Below are 20,962 nucleotides of genomic sequence, written 5' to 3'. Positions count from 1 at the left end.
CTCCCTGTCGCTTTGAGTGCCATGTGCATCTAGAACAGTGCCTGCTCTTTTCTTTTGATTTATCCCTTCGCTGACTGGGTTCTCCTGAGGAAGAGTCCAAGGCCCGGGCAGCAGCAAATGTGGCTTCATGTGGCGCATCTCATCAGTCCAGGTGAAGACCTCCTCTGGCTTGTCGTAAAACAAGATTCTTGACATATAAACTACACGTAGGCGAGCTAGGAACAAAAACATATATGGGATCTTGAGGTCCCAGCGTTGGGTCGTAGCTGCTGTAAAAGAGTGGTGCTTTTGATGCATTAATTTAGTGTAGTAAGATCATAAATGTGATGGGATTCATACATGAGCTTCTCCTGGGATCTTGCCAGTTTAAGAATAGTGTCCCATTCATGATAATTCAGGATCCTGGTAATAACTGGCCTTGGCTTAGCACCTGGAGGGGACATCTGAAGCAAGGCCCTACGGGCATGGTCAATTACGAAGAACGGAGGAGAGCGTCCAATGGAATCCATGTTGCCAGCCAGTGAGCCAGGATTTTGCCCATGTCTTCGCCCTTGTGAAAACATGGGCAAAATTCGCCCTTGTAGTTTTCTTGAAAGTCCACAAAGCGGAGGTTATTTCTGCGAGCTCCCCACTCTGCACCCTCTACCCACGTGACTAGGCGTCCAGTCACCTTTTCTAGGGCATTCACTTTCGCCTGGAGTATGGACTATGCATCTTAAATACCAGAAACCCTGGATTTGGCTTCAGTGATGTGTTCCACTGCATTGCAGAGGTCCTGTCATAATAATGTCACGTCCAAGCCCACAGTGCCAATTTTGGCTTGCAGCATATCTTTGCATTGCATAATACAGTAGGGCAACATTATCTGGAAGCAGGCCCGAACTCCCACCGGCATCTGTAGTCTGTGACCCCGGCCCTGTGAAGCGATCTATTGTCCTCTGCTTTGACATAGAGCCTGGGGCTTATCCTTTGTGATGGTGCCGCAGTGGGGACTAACACAGGTTCGCTCCAACTCTCACCCCACTTGCACCCTCACCGTCTCTGGCAGTTGATACCCAGGCTCCTCTGTTTGTGTATTAGCCCGAGTCACTATTTATGCTCCTGTCCCTCTTAACAGCCCGGGAAGAGTGGTGCTTTTCAAAATGATTGCACTCCCACAGTTACTTTACACCCTGCAAAATGTTACCCTATTCGTCCCCCATCCCTGGTTCAATGGTATATCAGTGTCAATACGCTCCTTTCTGTCGGTGAATAGGACACCTCGAATAGCGCTTACAAACTGTGTCCAATTGCTCTATGACATTGGCACGGAATGTCCAACATTTGTCTATACAATTGGGCCACACAGCTTCATAAAGGCAGGTTAGTGGGATACCCCAGGTTTCCCCTTTGCAGAGATTCATTCACTAGGACCTCATTGGCATCTCCCACCTTGGGGACGTCGGGAGGGGTTCCCATGTGAAGCCATTCTGGGATCTCCAGGGGGAATTCAGGCTCCATAAGACCCAATTCAACAGGCATCTGCAGCTCTGCCAAGCACTGGCAATATATCACCCACTGCTGCAAAACCTGCCAGAGTGTGGACCTCTGGAGATCCGAATCCACTCATCACCACTAGGCTCTGGGGCATCTTGCTAGTATACTGCTCCCCCATTGTGAACTCCTCCGAAACCTTTGGAGCCATATGGTCCAAATGGCAACATTGGATTGGTGACCTTGATGATAGCGACTGGTGTGATGCTAGGATGGCCTTGAGGAAACTTGTCATCCCCTCTCTTTTATGTCTAATCTAACTCAAATTCCTTCACATTCCATACTATTCTGCGAGACAGCTTTGGAGGATGGATGCTCTCCCTATGTCTGCCTACCCTCAGTGTGAAATCGAAGATGGTGACTGCTTCCATATGGTGTGGGCCTGTCCAATCATTGCTAAATACTGGTCCTCCATCATTACGACACTACCTGAGATTCTGGGGAGACATGTTCACTGTTCCCCTCGTGTGGCCTTGTTGGGTATTCTGGAGGATGCCGGGGGGCCCTGGGGCGAGCATGCGCTGGTGGGCATGGCGCTGTTTTGGCTAAGCATGATATTGTTCGCCCGTGCATATCCCTCACGCCTCAACTATTAACGAGTGGCGTTCCATGATGTACTGGTGTGCTAAGGCAGAAGAGCCCATTTGTTCAGCCCCGAGGTGCCCCGAAAGCATAAGTGGATCTGGGGAAGGTGGCAGGAATGCTACAGCCTTGATGGTGATTGACATGGGAGCTTCTAATCCTTTTACTGTTTGGAGCCACAATCGTGATTTCATTTAAGAGATACTCTGCTCTGTTTTGATCTTTGTTGTAAAATCAATAAAAATGTAGTTTATACAAAAAAAAAAAAGAATAAATGAGCACCGTGATTAGGGCATGTGTTGTGTCCTCCGTTCATAATTATAATTGGCAAGTTTAAGTGGCTTTACATGTTTGAGCCAGAACAATAACTCACTTGTGTTTTTATCGGTGAATTTCATTGGTTTTTGTGATGCACTTAATTTCCAACCCTTGCTGCTCATTCCCATTGGCCATATGCAGTCGACTGAGCGCAGGACCTGCAGCCAACCCACCCTGTCAGCACAATCTCTTCTGTGCATGATCTTCAGCCTTCAGCCGTGCACATTGGGGGCTGAGCGCAGGATCATTTTTAGGTCTCGCCTGTCGATGCGCATGCGCATCGAGCTTGCGAGCCTATTGCGGCCTAAACAAGCTTTAACTAAGAAGCAAGGAATCGTGGCGATTCCTTGCAGTGCCCGTGACTTTTAAGCTCAATGCGCATGTGCATTGAGCTTAAAAGCGCGTGCACAGCCGCCCGCATTCCTCCGACACCTTTGAAGTGAAGCTTAGCTTCACTTCAAAGGCCCGGCTTCTTCACACCCACATGCCGCTCTGCCCCGCTCCGCCCCCTCCCCTGAGTCATCCTGCCTGCCCAGACTTCTCCTCCCCCCTAATTACATCCCGCTTTCACTTGTTTTTTGTTCCGACTCGACGTGCACAGCTACCCTCCCCCCGCCCCCTCCCGCCACGCAATGCCGAGAGCTTGTTTGGAGCTGCAAACAATCTTGTCATCTGTTTTGTTTTGATGGGTCCCCGTCTAGTTTTTTGTTCCGACTCGACGTGCACAGCTACCCTCCCCCCGCCCCCTCCCGCCACGCAATGCCGAGAGCTTGTTTGGAGCTGCAAACAATCTTGTCATCTGTTTTGTTTTGATGGGTCCCCGTCTAGGCTGGCGTTTCTAAAAGGCTGACTTGGTTTGTTTTCCTTCGGTTAATAAACAAAATAAAAGTAGAACTACCTCCATGCTGCTTATGCTGCCTCTTAAATAAGGTCTAGCTGCTAGGGCTTCTGCTTTCAGCCTCTACCCTCTTCTAAATAGTGCCTCTTAGAGCGTGTCATACGGGCTCGCTCCCTCTGACAGCATTCCTTGCATCTCTTAAAGGGGCAGAGACAGCTAGCGTCTTGCAACCCGATTCGTTCCGCGGACGGGACTCCAGCGGAGCTAAATAACTCCCTAGTGCCAGTTCAATTCACAGTTGCGTCACATCATTCATCACATCATTCATAGAAAGACTTGTCTTGGAAAACAAATGCGTCATATCATTCACAGAAAGACATGTTTGGGAGAAAAAAATGAACCATTTCTAAAAGTTTACCAACTGCTTTGCTTGTGGCATGCCCAGTTAAGTTTCAACGGAAAAGAGAGCGAGTGCGTGTGAACTGAGCTTCCGAACGCGCGCTAGTGATCGTATTCTCGAGTCATTTATTTATTTATTTTTGCGGCTTTATGAAGCGTGAGCATTGCCAAAAGGCGTTAACATGCTTTACAAAGAAGAGAAATAAATTATAATGAGTGATAATAGATGAGCGATAAGGAGGTGTCGAAAATGAATCTAAGGCAATAATCAGTTTTACATTTAAAAGTAGTTAAATATATGGGTGCAGATTTCATTGAAACTTAAATGAACTGTTGGTTCTAATCGCAATTCACATATCAACAAAACAATAAATGGTAGATGGCGATAACAAGATGACAATTTGAGGGAAGTTAAGCATTTTAATGTAATCTCTTCAATCAAGCCACTTCGTCTAATTCATGACATTGCTGATTTAGGTCAATGACGACTTAACGTCATTTTTTTTTTCTCCCCCAAAAGATATTTCACAAATCAGCAGCGAGTTGTTAGGGGTACAAAGGAAATCTTCACACTCTTTTTATACACTTCACTTTTGTGCTAGAAATGCCTGGATTTGACAGACACCTTCCATGGTTTCGTGTAGTGTTTGCTGTAGTGTTATATTATGTTGTTATATATTTATACAGCGGGATCACCAATTCCTTGGCGTCTTGGCGCTCTGTTCAAACCCCAGTCTGCAGCTGTGATTCATCCATCACAGTTTCTGCATTGCAGATTTTGTTGCACGGCCACATTGCTGTGGATAGGTGATTTGGCATAATAAAATCATGTTTTAAAAATATTATTTTATTCTGTGCCAATTGATTGTAGTTTGCACTCGCCACAGGCAGCACAGTCACACACCCAATGCCACTCACACATGCAACGCCACTCACACACGCAACGCCACTCACACACGCAACGCCACTCACACACGCAACGCCACTCACACACGCAACTCATCCACGTAACCCCACTCATCCACGCAACCCCACTCATCCACGCAACCCCACTCATCCACGCAACCCCACTCACACACGCAACGCCACTCACACACGCAACGCCACTCACACACGCAACGCCACTCACACACGCAACGCCACTCACACACGCAACGCCACTCACACACGCAACGCCACTCATCCACGCAACGCCACTCATCCACGCAACGCCACTCATCCACGCAACGCCACTCATCCATGCAACGCCACTCATCCACGCAACGCCACTCATCCACGCAACGCCACTCATCCACGCAACGCCACTCATCCACGCAACGCCACTCACACACGCAACGCCACTCATCGACGCAACGCCACTCACACATGCAACGCCACTCATCGACGCAACGCCACTCATCGACGCAACGCCACTCACACACGCAACGGCACTCACACACGCAACGGCACTCACACACGCAACGCCACTCACACACGCAACGCCACTCACACACGCAACACCACTCACACACGCAACGCCACTCATCCACGCAACGCCACTCATCCACGCAACGCCACTCATCCACGCAACGCCACTCATCCACACAACGCCACTCATCCACGCAACGCCACTCATCCACGCAACGCCACTCATCCACGCAACGCCACTCATCCATTTGCAAAACGAAAAAAGTTAAACTCTTCTATTGCGAGACCTATTGCATTTTCAATGCTTGTTATTCAAGTTGCACTTGAAATGTTGCTGTCCACTAAAACAAAATCTGCTGAAGGTGATACAGCAGATATGGCATGAAAGAAGAACTTCACTCTGAAAGCCTACTTTTATGGTTTGGTGTTAATCTGCTGAGTAGTTTTTGCAATTAAAGAATGTGCTGAGTGGGAATTAATCCGTTGAAATTTAGAGATATTGTGGTTGTTTATGTCCTCAAACTGACTCCAAATCCAGGTTCAAGGACAATTTGAGGACCCATTTCAAAAGCCTAAGAAAAGTTCCATGAAGAGGGATCTTTCTTTCCCCGTCATCCACTTTGGGTTCGCTGATTCAAAGGCTTATAATGGCTGAGTGAAGAGGAAAATATTCCCCTGCTCCCGCTGTTATAAGATGCAGGACTTAGGCCCAGATGCATGAAGCTAAAAACCGCTCGCAAAAGGGCAGATTCTCAGAATCTGCCCCTTTGCGACCGGTATTTTTGCATTTGGGATTCATCATCCCAAATGCAAAAATCGCAAATTGAGAATTCGCTAAATTGCAATTACTTGCATTTAAGGAATCTCAAATTGAAATTCCTTAAATGCAATGCATTAAAGTATAAAAAAATAGCAATTTCACTAATAGGGCTCGCAAATTACCATGAAGTACAACTTCATGGTAATTTGCAAAAACTTTGAAAAATGCACTAAAGAGCATTTTGTGCACAGATCAATTTCAGGGGTGCAACAGGGTGTCATTTGGACACCCCTGCACCCTTGAAATCGCATTCTCATTTTGCGATTCGCTAATTGCGATTCACAAATGGAAAATTCTTCCCATTCATTCCTATGGGCCTCTAGGCCCACGGGAATGAATGGGGAGGTATTCCTTAATTGCGACTCGCAATTTGCGAATCGCAATTAAGGAATTTTAAGAAATCGCTATTTTTTAAAGTGATTTCTTCTTGCATACCATTTTGCTATTCCTTATTAGCGATTCCTTATTTTTTGCTAATAAGGAATCGCAAAATGGATGCTTGATGCATCTGGGGACTAGTCCCCACGTTCTAAAAAAAAAAAAAGGGAGAAAGACATAAGGGGATAGAATAAGCATATTCAGACCTCCTAATTCAATCGGAGAAGGTAAATATTTTTACAATGGTTTTATCATGGGGCTCGGCAAACCCAGAGTACTTGATTTGTCCCCAGACCCTTGTTCGAGCACAGTTCAAGTACCCAAATTCAAAAAGCAATTTCTCTTACACCATCCTCTGTGACGAATGTTCTTAATACCTTCTGTATCTCTCAACTCTTATTTGAGGGATCTTCCTTAGAATGTGACAGTGATCACAACTCTCCCTCCTCTGCTCAGTCAGACATCACTGAAGTTTTTTTATCTAAAATTTTGTTTCCAGCATTTTATGCACAAACGTTCATAATGAGATATGAAGCCATCACTGACTTCATGCTGAACAGGGTTGGACAGGTCGAAGGAGCACCAACAGTCAGGACACACTCGGAACCTAGGGGTGGCCCTACCAAGGCCACTGGCCCAGTCCTGCTAGGCTAGTTATGCAGTGCCTATGCCTTGTCCCAAAGACAACAGTGAACTACAAGTCCGAGCCCGTAGATTGCTCTACTCCAATTTTCTAGGGCACCCTCTGGCTGTATACATCACCTTTTCTGCCCCCATGCATGTATCCATTCCAGCGACCCATTGTGCCTTGGCAGTGGCGGCTGCCTCGGAATGAGGGTGGTGAGGTGCGTAAAAAATAAATAAAAATATACTTCACTGGAAAGAACGCCTCTTCCGTCCTCTTCTCTCTGCAGTGCACTTGCAGAACTGAAACACCCAGGCTCCCAGACTCTCCCAGCCAATCACAACGCTGCTTTACAGCAGCGTTGTCTTTGGTCTGGACTTGAAACTTGTGCATGTTCCTCCCCAGGCTGTGCATTACAGCCTGGGGGGAACATGCAAAGTGCGCATGACTGTTTGGCAGGGAGGAAAAACCAGTTCTGGCCAGTCCTGCCCCGCCCTACTCTGACTCCGAGTCGGCAGTGAAAAATAAAATGTTAATATCGTCTTGTTATTATTTTATTTTAAATGTTTTGCACTGCTAAAAGAGCAGTGGTGCGACACCCCTCCGCCTAAGCGGAGGAGCTGCCACCGGGCCTCGTTAGGCACAGTCTGTGCACCCCAAACCCAGGCTATGTCCCTTTTCACCACCACTGTCACTGTAATTTTTGTTGTGGCATTTCCTTTTTATAGGCTGTGCTAAATAATGGGACTTGAGAGCTTTTTTTGGGTACAAAGAAAGGAGGACCGGGCTATTACTACTTAAAGGTAAGTATAAGGTCCAGCTACAGCTACTGCCCACAAGATCAAGTTATTACAAAAATGCTGAAGTGTTCCTAAAAAGGAGAGATATGCGTCAAGAGATGTGGAGGATGTTGTAAGGGTAAAGAGGAATTACCCCTGGGTATCCATTTTGTTGGATTTAATGCCCTCACACACCTTTGCAGGTGTCATGCTTCATCATTTGGGCTTGCTCCTCGTTGGGTCGGCGGTGCAATACCCAATGGGCAACACCTCAAAGAGGGGCTCTTTGGCGGAGATCTTTTTCCAACAGCCGTATAGGTGAAGTGCGGGTGTGGGGCCAGTAAGGATTGTAGACGTATTGAGGGTGGTTAAAATAAAGCTCGGGGTACCAAGGAATGATTTATTCTGGCGGTCCACTGCTTTAATTAAAAATAATTTCTAGAGGGTGAGTCTGGAATATTATGATTCCAGGGACCTTCCAGAGAGTGCTAGTGTCTGGTCAACATGTTTCTCGCTTGTGTTTATTACCGGGCGATTCGTCAGGACCTATGGAACTATTTAGCAGGTATCTACTGAGTAACTGTCTACAGTGAGTCACTAATGTGTTCAAATTTTACACTAGTGGAGATAACACTATTCACAACTGGAAAAAACGGGGGGAGACAAGTGTTGTCCTTATGTTACCCTTCTTCCATGTGTTTGTCTGTGTTAAGCTGTCAATACCTAAAAACTATAATTTTCAGTTAGCAACAGTATCCAGCGGGTAAAGCTTCAGGTAAGGTCTTCCACCGCAAGGTTGGGAGTTCCTGAGCTGCTCTTCTCGCGCCTACCCCTCGCCGCTGGATCCGGGTGGAGGAGGTGGAGGTGAGAGCTTTTGCCTCGATTTTAGAGCTATACGCTGCAAATTTGCTGCATGTCTTTTTTCTAAACAAGCCATTAATAATGTTCTTACGTTACCACTGCTTCTGTCATTTCCTTTGCTTTCGCTATTTCCAACTCTTTTAACTTGGATAATAAAGCTATTTTTTTACTTAAAATTGATGGAACAGGAGGAGGAGCTTGGCGGGCATCCGTGATGGCCGCGTGAGCACAGACCTCTCCGGACCCCCGCCACTCCCGGCATGATATCCTGAACATATCCTGATTTTTCACAAGGATTTATGTAGAGGACGCTGGGCTGATCTTCCTGTGATTTTTGGAAGTTGATTTGGACCCGGGGCGCCGAAGATACGGCGATTCGAACTTTCGGGGTCCGCCCTCGGGGTGTGCCCGGGACTGGGTGAGGCTCTCTGGCCGTCTTGGAGTTGAACAACAACGGCAGGGGGATTGGACTTGTGGGTCCCCCTCTTAAGTTTCGGTTTTGATTCTGCCTCAGACTGAGACATCTGGCGGGGGAGTCTGGCCTGGGCTAGTTCCGGCGCACGGTACGGCTGTCGGGCCTTTGGCCGGCTTATCCTCCTTTCAGGCTGGTCCTCTCCTAGTGGTACCCTTGCAGCGGGCTTTTGGTCCCGACGCCCTGCTTTCCTGTGGCCATTTCCATCGGGTCGAGTGAGTCTCCCGGTGACGCGGTTTCCGACATGGCGGGCAGAGGGGACCGAGAGACACGAAAGACCAAGACGCCCCTGCGTGGGGGCCCGGTCCAGTCTAACGTTATGGACCGTTACACCCATGCGAAGGGGTCCCCCGGAACCGCCCTGCCTGGCTCAAGTGCGGTTGACCACATCGTGGACGCATCGACGGACCCGTCCCTGCAGGACATCATGGGCGCCATTTCTGGCATGAAGGAAACGATAGGTCAACAATATCGACACCGTGGCCATTGATGTGAACTTGATTCGGGCCGACCTATCTAAAACCAATGAGAAGGTGAAGTCATTGGATCTCAAGTCATCCAGCCTCACGGCAGACGTCTCGGAGATACAGACAGAGATTGGAAATCTCCGTAGGGTGAACGATTTCATGACCCGGCGCTTGGAGGACTTTGAGAACAGGGCACGTCGCTGTAATGTACGTGTGGTTGGCGTTCCGGAGAATCCAGAACCGCACTCTGTTGATCTCCTGGTTGAGGACCTGATCCAGAACTACCTCTCTCCGTCTGGGCTGAGTAAGTTCTTCGCAGTGGAGCGTGCCCATCGTGTTCCGGGAGGCCAGGGTAAGCCTGGCGCCCCACCGAGGCCTATTGTTGCGAAACTCTTCCACTATAGGGATCGGGACGCTATCCTGCAGGCATCACGTGTGAAGGGCCCGGTGGCCTTTGAGAATGCCACGGTGAACTTTTACCCGGACTTTTCACAACAGGTGCAGAAACAGCGTATGGGTTTCCGTGGAGTCAAGAAGCGTCTCCGGGACATGGGACTGCGATACGCTATGCTTTTTCCGACCAGGCTGCGAGTTGAGTACAATGAACGAACCCTTTTCTTTGATCGGCCTGATTCTGTGAATGACTGGCTGGACTCCCTGCCGGACCGACCTCCTGCGGCTGAGTCCGCCGCCCACCCGGGTGGTGCTGAGGGTGGTGTAGAGAGCTGAACTATTTGTTTATGCCCGGGTCCTCGTGTACAGTAACTTTATTTGGGATTCTTTGCCTAAGTGCCTCTGCTGTCTGAGTGTTTTCCTCGTTATTTTTCTTGTTGGGGTGGCGGGTGGGTCAGAGCCTTTCCTCCTCCGGGGTCTTTTTGTAGAATGGGGGTTCCTGGGCGACAGGCACACTGCATGTTGGGGTGGCTTTTTGGCTTCTTGCAGGGGTGCAGGGTGGGGGGTGTTTCGATTGTTGGGGGGTGGGTGGATGGGAAGTTTGATGTTTGTGTGTTGTGTTCTCAAGGTGAATTTATCTTGCTAAAGGTGTTTTTGATGTCATGCTCATTGGAGGGGGGTTGCGGCGTTGATGTGTGGGGTGGGGGGTAGCGGGTTGAGGTTTATTTCGTGGAATGTTAATGGTCTGGGGGATCGTATTAAGCGGGGTGTGGTGTTGCGCTGTATACGACGTTTGTCTCCGGATATTGTTTTTCTACAGGAGACTCATTTGGTAGGCAATACGTGTCGTGCAATGAATAGGTGGGGCTACCGCCTCGCCGCACATTCGGGGTTTACCACGGGTTCCAGGGGGGTGGGTATCCTTGTTCGAGCTTCCCTCCCCCTAGCTATTGATGATGTGATCCTTGATGATCGGGGGGGTTACGCCGTCCTCGTGGGTCGCTATGAGGGTCGAACCCTTTCCTTGTTTGCCGTTTATGTGCCCCCCGGTCTGCAGACCTCAACCTTTTCCGATTTGGGCCGTGTGTTGTTGGACCTCCCTGATAGTACTCTCTTCATAGCAGGTGACTTTAATTCTGTGCTCTCCGGTCTACATGATCGTCACCCCCCTAGGGACACCCCTTTGGCCCAACAATGGCTAGGTGGGTTTCTGGATACATTCGGCTTGGTGGATTGCTGGAGACTTCTGCATCCTACTCAGCTTCAATACACTTTCCACTCTGGGGCCCATGGGAGTCTGTCTAGACTGGATTACTTCCTGATGCCTGCGGCGCAGTCGCCAGCGGTTCGTGAGATTAGACACCTCCCCCGGGGCATCTCTGATCATTCCCCGCTCTGGCTTTGTTTTGAGGTGGGGGTGGAGGCGGCAGGCCGGGTGGCTCCTATTAACCCATGGTACCTCACCTCCCCCGAGACCCGCAATCTCTTGATTAAGTCTTTGGACAATTATTTTTTGGACAATGAGGGGTCCGTCTCCTCTGCGGTATCCCTGTGGGAGGCCTTTAAGACAGTGATTCGCGGGCAGGCCCTTTCCCTTATTGCTGAATCCAAAAAGGCGAGGAGTCGGGAGGTGGTGGTTCTTGAGAGGGAGATTGCTGACATTGAGGCTGACCTAGAATCGGATGTTACGTCTGGTAAACTCCACGCCCTGGGTCTGAAACAATTTGCCTACAGGTCTTTGGTCACAGATGCAGCTAAACTGATGTTTCGGGAGCAACAGGGTCGTTTGTATGATGTGGGGGACAAAGCGGGTAAATTATTGGCATGGTTGGATAAGAAGGAGAGGGCGAATCGTGTGGTGCCTGTGATTCAGACTTCGAATGGTGTGAGAGTGACAGACCCGGTTGGAATAGTTGAATGTTTTGCGGATTATTTTCGTGTGGTTTATACCCCTGTGTCTGAACGGGATGTCGATGACTCTCGCCTTTTGTTGCGTGATATAGCTCTGCCCAGTGTTTCCGATTTAGACCGAATCTCTTTGGAGTCCCCTTTCACTACGGACGAGATAGCGACGGCCATCCGCTCACTCCGTTCGGGCAAAGCTTTGGGCCCGAATGGATTGCCAATTGAATTGTACAAGCTACGTCCTGATAAGGTGGCGCCTTATCTTCGTACCATGTTTTTGGAATCCCGGGAGCGGGGTATTCTCCCATATGATCAGCGTCTGGCTACGGTAGTTGTTATTCCCAAAGAAGGTAAACCTCGGGACCTTTGTTCGTCTTACAGGCCCATTTCCCTGTTGAATGTTGAACCCAAGGTCCTGGCTAAGCTCCTGGCAACCCGCCTCTTGACGGTCATTAGTGGCTTGGTTCATCCGGATCAGTCTGGATTTATCCCGCATCGCAACACGGCTCTTAACCTACGTCGTCTCCACGGAGCTGTTGCGAGGGCGGGGCTTCTGACGGAGCCGGCCATTTTGGCTTCGCTGGACGCCTCGATGGCCTTTGACACGGTGGAGTGGCCCTATCTTTGGGCAACTCTTGAGAAATTTGGTTTTGGCCCTGAGTTTATTGGGTGGGTGCAGTTGTTATACACCGAACCCTTGGCACAGGTGGTGGTAAACGGTCGGGTCTCTGTCCCCTTCTGTCTTGGTAGGGGGACCCGTCAGGGGTGCCCCCTGTCTCCGTTGCTTTTCGCGCTTGTTCTGGAACCGTTGGCTGCGTGGCTTCGCTGGGAACCTTCACTCAAAGGGATCTGTTGGTCACCAGATTTTGAGGACCGTGTTTCGCTTTACGCGGATGACATTCTTCTGTATCTTACTTCCCCGCGTAAATCTTTAAATTTCTTATTTGACGTTCTTACTTCGTTTGGCGCTAACTCGGGTCTGGTTATTAATTGGGCTAAGTCCTGTGTATATGTTCTCTCGGGTGTTTTGCCCCCATTACCGGACAGGTTTCCTATCCAGGTTGTCCACTCTGGCTTCAAGTATTTGGGGATCTTTATTACGCTGGACTCCTCACTCCGGTTCGAGCGTAACCTCCTCCCCCCGCTTCTTAGACTGCGACTGGATGTGGCCCGTTGGCGTAAGCTACCCCTGTCTCCTCTGGGCCGGGCTGCCCTTTTTAAAATGATGTCTTTGCCGCGATTCCTATACGCGCTTCAAAATTCTTATGACGACATTCCCGCTACCTATTTCCGGGAGATCGAGAGTCTTCAAAGGCAACTGATCTGGGACGGACGTCCACGTATCGCCCTTGCGAAACTTACCATCCCTTGGTATGACGGGGGCATGGCGCTCCCCGATATCAAGAGATATTATTGGGCTGCCCAGCTGTCTGCCATTAACCACGTAATGTATTCCCCGGGTCGAGATCCGGCCTTTGAGATGGATAGACTCCAGCTGCCGGGAGGGAATTTTAATAGAGCGCTTTATTCCAGATCGGCAGGGCGCCTTCTTGCGGGCCCGTCCAGGATCGCAGTCAATGTGTGGCGCGCCGCGAATGTGAGTTTGGGATGGGAGAATCGATTGACAATGGCGACCCCGCTTTTTGCTTCCGAATGTTTGGGGTGTCTCTGGTCTACTAAGGGCTTTGACCGCTGGGATATGATTGGGATATGTAAAGTGGGTGATGTCTGTGTGAAGGGTAGAGTGAAGTCTTTCCAGGCCCTTAAGGCAGAATATGACTTGAGTGATAGGGAGTTTTTTCGGTATTTGCAGGTGCGGCATGCCCTGGCCTCAGTTCTGACTCCTGATGAGACCCTGCCCGAGTCCTCCCCCCTTGAGGATCGTATACTGGATGGACACTTGCCCGATAGCACTATCTCCCTTATTTACAAGAAACTGATTCATAATCGCGCTGACTTATTGTTCCGACTTAGGGAGGTTTGGGTCGGTGACGGATTGGACTTGGATGACGAGGATTGGCAGTCGGCACTCTCATCTCCGAAAGAGGTCGCCATCCCCGCCCGTCTCCGTTTGGTCCAACTTAAGATCCTCCACCGGGTGTATGTGACTGGTCCGCGTTTGGTTGTGATGGGTTTTTCCCCGGATGGCTTATGCAGGCGTGGTTGTGGGATGAGTGCTACATTTCTACATATTCTTTGGGAATGCCCGGTGGTAGCAGCCTACTGGATTGATGTGCTTGCGGTGATGACTGTCGTTACTGGTATTACCCTGCGGCCCGAGGCCCGACGATGCCTGTTGAATGTGTGGGAACCCACCGACTATTCTGTGGCCCAGACCAGATGGGCGACCTTGGGATACATGGTCGCAAAGCGGGACATTGCACAACTCTGGGGCGCATCCAGACCTTCCGCAGTTTCGGTGTGGGAGGATAATATGGACTGGTCCATGTTCCGAGAGAAGACTGTCTATGTGGCTAGGGGCAGACCCAGGGCGTGGTTGAAGATCTGGGGTCAGTGGAATGCATATCGTGGAGATATTTGTACCCCTCCCTTGGTTGACACTCCCGATGTTACCCTGTCTCCCTAGGCTGACATTCCCGAATAATTTTTCATATTGTTTTAGGATTTTCCTGGCCCCCCCCGGCCATGCCGGGTTTCATTGATCTGTTTTTTGTCTTCCTGATTAGTTGCTTTCCCCTCCGCCTTCTGGGCTGACTTGATTACTGTGCACTCGCCTTGTTTAGTGTTTGTTGTTTTTATGATTAGTGTAAAATTGTTCTGTCCTGTCCTATGCTTCGAGCGATAATTGGTATATGTTCTGTGCCTAGCCACGGGAATGATCGTTTGCTATTTATGTTGTGCGTTGCAATTAGCGGCCAGCCCGTGTGGTTGTAGGCCCATCTTTGTAACTCTTATTTTATTGCTCAATAAAAGTCTTTAACCAAAAAAAACAAAAAAAACTGTTGCATACACATAGAAAAAAAATTAAAAAAAAAAAATTGATGGAACAACCTTGCCTACTCACATTAATTGACCTGGATGAAAAATGACCTGAAGGGGTTAAAGAACCTAATTTCTGCATATAATATGCTTCATTTATACCAAACATGGAAGATAATGTCTGCCTAGGAAAAAATATGTATAATATTAAAAAAGGAAGGATGGAGGATTCACAGTACTAATAATCATAACACTGGGGAATTCATACGTATAAGCACATGAAATAGTTATAAATGTAATTCTGAAAATAGATGATGGTAATATAAAAATGTGGTGCATTGGTGCAGTGAACAAGTACAGGAAGCAAAAGCAAAATAATACAAATATATTTATAAATACAAATACTGAATTACAATGATGTAGAGGTCACATTTGTCTTTAGGTAATCTGATTAATCTGACCTGACGTATTAACCCTTAAGATTTTTGAGCAGGGTCTTCCTTAGGGCACAAACATTACTCAACGGCCACCAAAAGATCCAGTCAGCGGGAAAAACTCCCTAAAACGGGAGAGCTGCATCACAGAGGATTTACTCTCATCACTTGAGATGCCAGCTCTCCTCATGAGTTGGAATTTCAGCTCTACCGCATTTGGGATTTCTTTCCCCAACTCAATCTTTTCAGAGATTGTCAGTTAGGCCAGTAAATCAAGTATATAATTACATAATAATGCAGGAGTCAGGCCTGGAACAACCCTGTATTATTAGTTGATTGTTTACTTGATTTATTTACCCAGTTGACTGCCTTCTCCCATTTTTGGAACTTTTTCCACCCTAACTGCATTTTTTGTGTCTATTGACGAAAGTATTTGTCCTGTGGAAGACCTTTGGTGGGTCTGATTTAAATAGGTGGAATGGTTTTATGAAAGTTTAGAATGTGGATGGGAGACGGGTGGAGGTTGTGATGCACATACCTACTTGAGGCTCGATCGCTCAACAGGAGCCCGAGTGCTGGGCGGCTGACCGTTGGTACCCAACCTCCCCGTACTGCCCTTAAGGCATACCCACAGTGACTACTGTTGGGTTAATTAACAGTTTCTTTTTGGGAGTGTTTGGATGGGAGCTAGATTGCGGTCTTTAGGTCCTGTTCTGGGGGGGAGGAAGTTTGGGGAAATTCTGTAATGTTGGGGGGAGGGCTCACCATCGGTGCTGACGATTCATCTCACTTGGGACACCTAAAGAATGGTTGGGAAGGAGGGTGCGGGACACTGTGGGACAATGGGTGACTTATCTAATTTGAGATGTATAACCTGGAATGTGAGGGGGCTCCACACTATGACGAGACGCCACAAAATACATGCCTATCTAGTGCGGAGGGGAGTTCAGATTGCATTATTGCAAGAAACACATTTGATGAAGGCTGAGAGGATAGCATTACAGCGCAGATGGCGGGGACAGGTATACAATACCACATATTCAGCGTTTGCTAGGGGTGTTTTAATTTGGATCAGGGCCGGGGTCCCATTTCAGGTTACCAGACAGATTATAGACCCAGAGGGGAGGTTTGTTGCCATAGCGGGAAAGCTGAGAGGTAGGGACATCACCTTCTGTAGCGTGTATGCACCCAATGTAGATCAGCTGACCTTTTTGATGGAACTATCAGGGTCCCTTTGAGGTTCTTTAATTTTGACTCCATCTTACATTTGTCGTCATTTTGCGTTGCCTTTACACAGGCTGCTCTATTCATGAAGTGTCTCTGCCCTTTGGACTGCAATGTGTTGAAAACCCCCTCTGTCCTTGTTTTGAAAACCAATCTCAGACACCAGCTGGCCTAACTGCATACAGACATGTCCTGCCATTACTGATTGACCTATAGGTGCTGTAATTGATTGACTTATGGGTTGGGCAGAAACTCGACTTAAGGGGGACGTTCTGGTTACATGATGCCTTGTTCTGAATGTTTTCCTATTTGCTAATATTTTGCAGATCTTGTATGTCCATATTAGGTATTTTGCATGCTTGCAAAAGCTAGGACTGCCCCTTACTTTTGTGCTGAGTTTGTAACCCTAAGCATATAAAGGCCTCTGTGTTCTGTACTCTTTAGACTGCCTCATTCAGTTGCTAAGGCTCCTGTGTGACGTAGTCTCACTTAATTAAGTTTAATAAAGATGTCTTTTCATATTTCAGCTTCTGTGCCAAGTTCTTTGTATATGTGAGACCCCTGAGATTGAAGATTACAGTTCTTCAAAGGGCGCGGCCAACGTGGGCTCCATCAGAGAAGTGACTTTCTGAAGGAGTGATCTTGTCAGGAGACTGAAATCTACTGAGGAGGATACGACAGGATTCTACTACGAAAGTACTCTGTGCACGGAGATTGTGGGGATTCTTTGTCTCTGCAGCCCAGTATATTTCTGATCTTCCTGATTTTGATCCTCCACATGATGTCACTCCTGACTGAGAACCTTTTTGGCGTGAGTATTCTAAAAAAGGACCGTTAGGTCATTTAGAACTTGGCAGTTAGAATTTGGACAACCTTTTAATTGGTAAAAGTAAGGTAGTTTAGTAACGCTTACTGTAGCTTTGGAATTTTGGAATTTGTGTTGGCCAACTTTGGATTTTTATAGGTTTGTATATGCGAATTGCAATTTGTGTAGGCAGATAATGAGGAGACTTTTCTCTACTTTGTATAAAATTTGAACGGTGCACGTACGAAGAGTACTTTAAGCACTACTTGGGGTATAATATTGTATATTCTGCAATATTTTTGGCATGCCTGTTTCAAGCTCACATCAAAGAATGTGTTGCTTTATTTGGAAGGTACCATAGTGTGATGTGAAATTAATTAGCCGGCTCTCCTAGAAGGAATACCTAAATAGGTTTAGGTATACAAACATATTTCTTCCTTGGTGATTCTGCATCCCCAGGGAATTAAAATATGGACATAATACATACAAGGATCCTTTGTTCTGTGCAATTTTATGAATGAAGATATGCAGAGCGATTTTTGGTGTTCTGCCAGCCAAAGCTAGTGAATTGAGTGTATTTTCGCTTCTTGGACATACATCAGTCTGTTGGACTGTTTTTGCAGTCTTTTGGAACACAATTGAGAAGCGCTTCTTGTAAATATGACTTACAACTAGTATTTACAAATGGTTTGGTTTAAGTACAGTCTGTGGGCTGTCCTTTGTTTTTGGCCTGAGTATTGATATGTGGGTTAAATGTGTGTTTAAATGTCTATGTGGTTTTCCCATTAGTACAATATCTGTAGTGAATAGCAATGGCGCTATTCACGAAATAAATGGCTGAAGCGCGCCGTATTGTGTATCCTGAGTGTTTGACCCCTTTCTGTTTATGTCTGAAATGAGCTCAATGTCTGTTCGTGGTTTTTCTTGATGTTTTCAGTCTATTAAGCAAAATGTCTAACCGCTATATGTATCAAGCTATTTAGCATTCGCAAAGGCCGAAATTCTGCGAATTTCGGCCTTTGCGAATGCTAAATAGACAAATGGAATGTATCAAACAAGTTTGATGCAAAATAAGGATTAGCAAAATTTGCTAATCCTTATTTTGCGATTGCACTTAAGGAATTGCAAATTTTGCGATTCCTTAAATGCAATGTATCAAACAAATAAAATGCAAAAAATGCCATTAAGGAGTAGCAAATTACCACCAACTTCTAGTTGGTGGTAATTTGCGAATTCTTATCAAAAATCTTTTTTGATAAAAACCAAAGGTGCCATATGACGCCCATACATGCCCTTAGGGCATGTATGTGCGCCATATGCCCCCAAATGTCTTTTTCAGGGGTGCAGCAGGGTGTTCTTGAGACACCCCTGCACCCTTGGAAACATCCCTAATTTGCGATCAGCAAAGTGCTAATTGCAAATTGCACTTTCATTCCTATGGGCCTCCTGGCCCATGGAAATGAAGGGGTAATTTGCGATTGACAATTTGCTAATCTCAAATTAAGGAATGCTAAGGAATCGCTATTGGAAAGCGATTTTGTACATACATACCGTTTTGCATTTCCTAAATAGCGATTCCTTAAAATTCGCTATTTAGGAAATGCAAAATGGTTTGTTGATACATATAGCGGTAAATGCTTAAAAACTAAAATTTAAATTCACATTCACCAGGAATAAAAAAGCCCCCAAAAACGAAATTGGGTGTTTTGCAAAAAATAAATAAACTTACAGCATTTTCCTTAGATACATTGTATTAGATATTAACAGGCAAACACATCATCTGAATACATTGGATTTTGCTGTATTACACACGCATTTTGAAACTTGAAATGTCTTAGTTTTAGTTTTAAATAGATAGCCACCGTGCTTACGTTTTCAACACTAAGAAATAGCTGTTGCTGCCGCTAAGCAAGCAACACAAGAAGTCACAGAATAAACAGGAATATTTACTTAAGCCAGGACTTCGCCCTCAGTTGCACGGGTGAATCTTTGCATTTCAGAATGTTGTTTTAAAAAGATTCCAAAACTAAGGTTCATTATTTTGTATTATAGGAAGACATTTCAATTAAGGGTTTTCCTCTCTTTAAGCATTTCTGTAAGCATATTCTTGGTTCTGTTGCTAAATAATAATTAACCCATGTAATGAAGAAACATTAAAAAAAAGAAACAGTAACAGATGCTGAACAAGATAAGGCATGTGCAAGGAAACTAAAAAGTTAACGATGTCCTGAACATTGATTGGCAATCTCAGATAAAGATCAATCAGGGAAATTGGCTTTGCGAGGTCAGTTTCAGGTGAAGAGGTCAGTTTCTTACAGTTCATTTCAGAGTAAACCTAGTTAATGTGTACATGAACTAGGGAGGCCAGGCCACCTTGTTCGCCAGGCTACCTTTGCAGGCCTACGTGGCACAGAGCAAAAAAAAAAGAAAATGAAGTCAGATTTGAGGAATTACAGAACCTTAATATGTGGAATGATCAAAAATGATTGGGTTTATTAAAAATAATTATTAATTATGCAAATTAATTATTAAAAATACGTGCTACAAAATTCGTTTTTCATTATTTATGAAGCTTAATACTTATACTGTGACCTCCTAGCATTATAATTTAATTTAAGTTATGGTATACTGCATAATTAGAACATTAGCATATAGAATTTCACTTGGCACAGGCGTGAAAAACTCATTTTTCTCAGGATTTGCATGAGATATGTCTAATGTCCAATCTCTGCAATTTGTAAAGAACATTCTGAGGATGATGAATATGTATCACAATTATAGGATATTTATTTGTAAGTGCCCCAAATATCAAAGTCGAATTTAAGTAAAATGTGGGCATTCTTGCCATTTACAATAGCTTTAAAGTGCTTTAGGCTTCAGTAAATGCATACATTTAGGATTAATACAAATTTGCAGGTTGTTCCCATTTGGGTTTGCTTTTAAATGGCTCAGTGAGCCAATGTGACCGGTGCAGAGGTTTGAGTTTAATATCAGGGTGGAAGGTTTTAACTTTAGCTGGACTTACTGAGACGTTCATCCATTTAAGGTTGATGAAATGAGTACCATTGCAAACAAGCATTTGTTCTAAAAACTGGTATGTGTGTTATTATGTTCTGCAAATTATTCACAGTAACTGTTTTAATAATCTAAGTATAGAAATAAATTGTAGCCCCTAACAGGATTAATATATATATATCATGTGTTTTTAAATAGGGTCGGTTATTGCAGGTTAGAAAGAGTTGGGAAGGCTTTTTGTCTTTTGTCAACCTCAGAGTGAGGAAGAGGGAGAGGGCTGAGGAGCCCGCAAGGCAGATTTTGACCTTAAGGTCAGTGAGGTGGGAGTTAGGAGTAAGAGTAAACAGATGGAGAAATAATTGCTTGGAAAAGCAGGGCCTCAAAGGGTGTTGGCGCACGGGACACGCAGAGTGTCTGTGAAAGAGTTTTATTTTTGGACAGTCACAATTAAGGTGGTTTAGCATGTTTACAAAAGATGGTTGGTTACAGTTAATATTTTGTGTGTTATGTGCAGTGTCAGCAGTATGTTGAGAAAAAAGATGTGTTTTTTTATTATGACTTCTTTGAAAAGAAATGTTTGTGCATTTTATCGTTTTATGAATTGTTCCTGCTGGTCCTGTGTGTCAGAAGCGACACAGTAAGTTGTATTTGACAGCTGATCTCCACTGACTGGTGATCTGCTGTCAAAAGTGAGGAAAGTAAAAGAAAGTAATTTTGGTGTAATTTCGATTTTAAGCCTGACAAATTAAGCAGGCCAAATATTGGGG

General features: G+C 46.1%; 1 protein-coding gene across 1 annotated transcript in view; it reads left to right on the top strand.

Annotated features, from left to right (window-relative positions):
- The window catches only part of NOX5 (NADPH oxidase 5), a 261,295-nt gene that overhangs the window by 143,761 nt on the left and 96,572 nt on the right, over window positions 1-20,962 (top strand). The window contains exon 10 of the mRNA XM_078684069.1: window positions 7,112-7,124. Coding sequence (XP_078540195.1) covers window positions 7,112-7,124 — 13 coding nt within the window. The remainder of the gene's footprint in view (window positions 1-7,111; window positions 7,125-20,962) is intronic.

This window comes from Lissotriton helveticus, chromosome 3_1 (genome assembly GCF_964261635.1).
Source record: "Lissotriton helveticus chromosome 3_1, aLisHel1.1, whole genome shotgun sequence".
Lineage (NCBI taxonomy): Eukaryota > Metazoa > Chordata > Amphibia > Caudata > Salamandridae > Lissotriton > Lissotriton helveticus.
The sequence above is the reverse complement of the archived record's forward strand: the minus strand, read 5'-3'. Positions and strand labels throughout refer to the sequence as shown.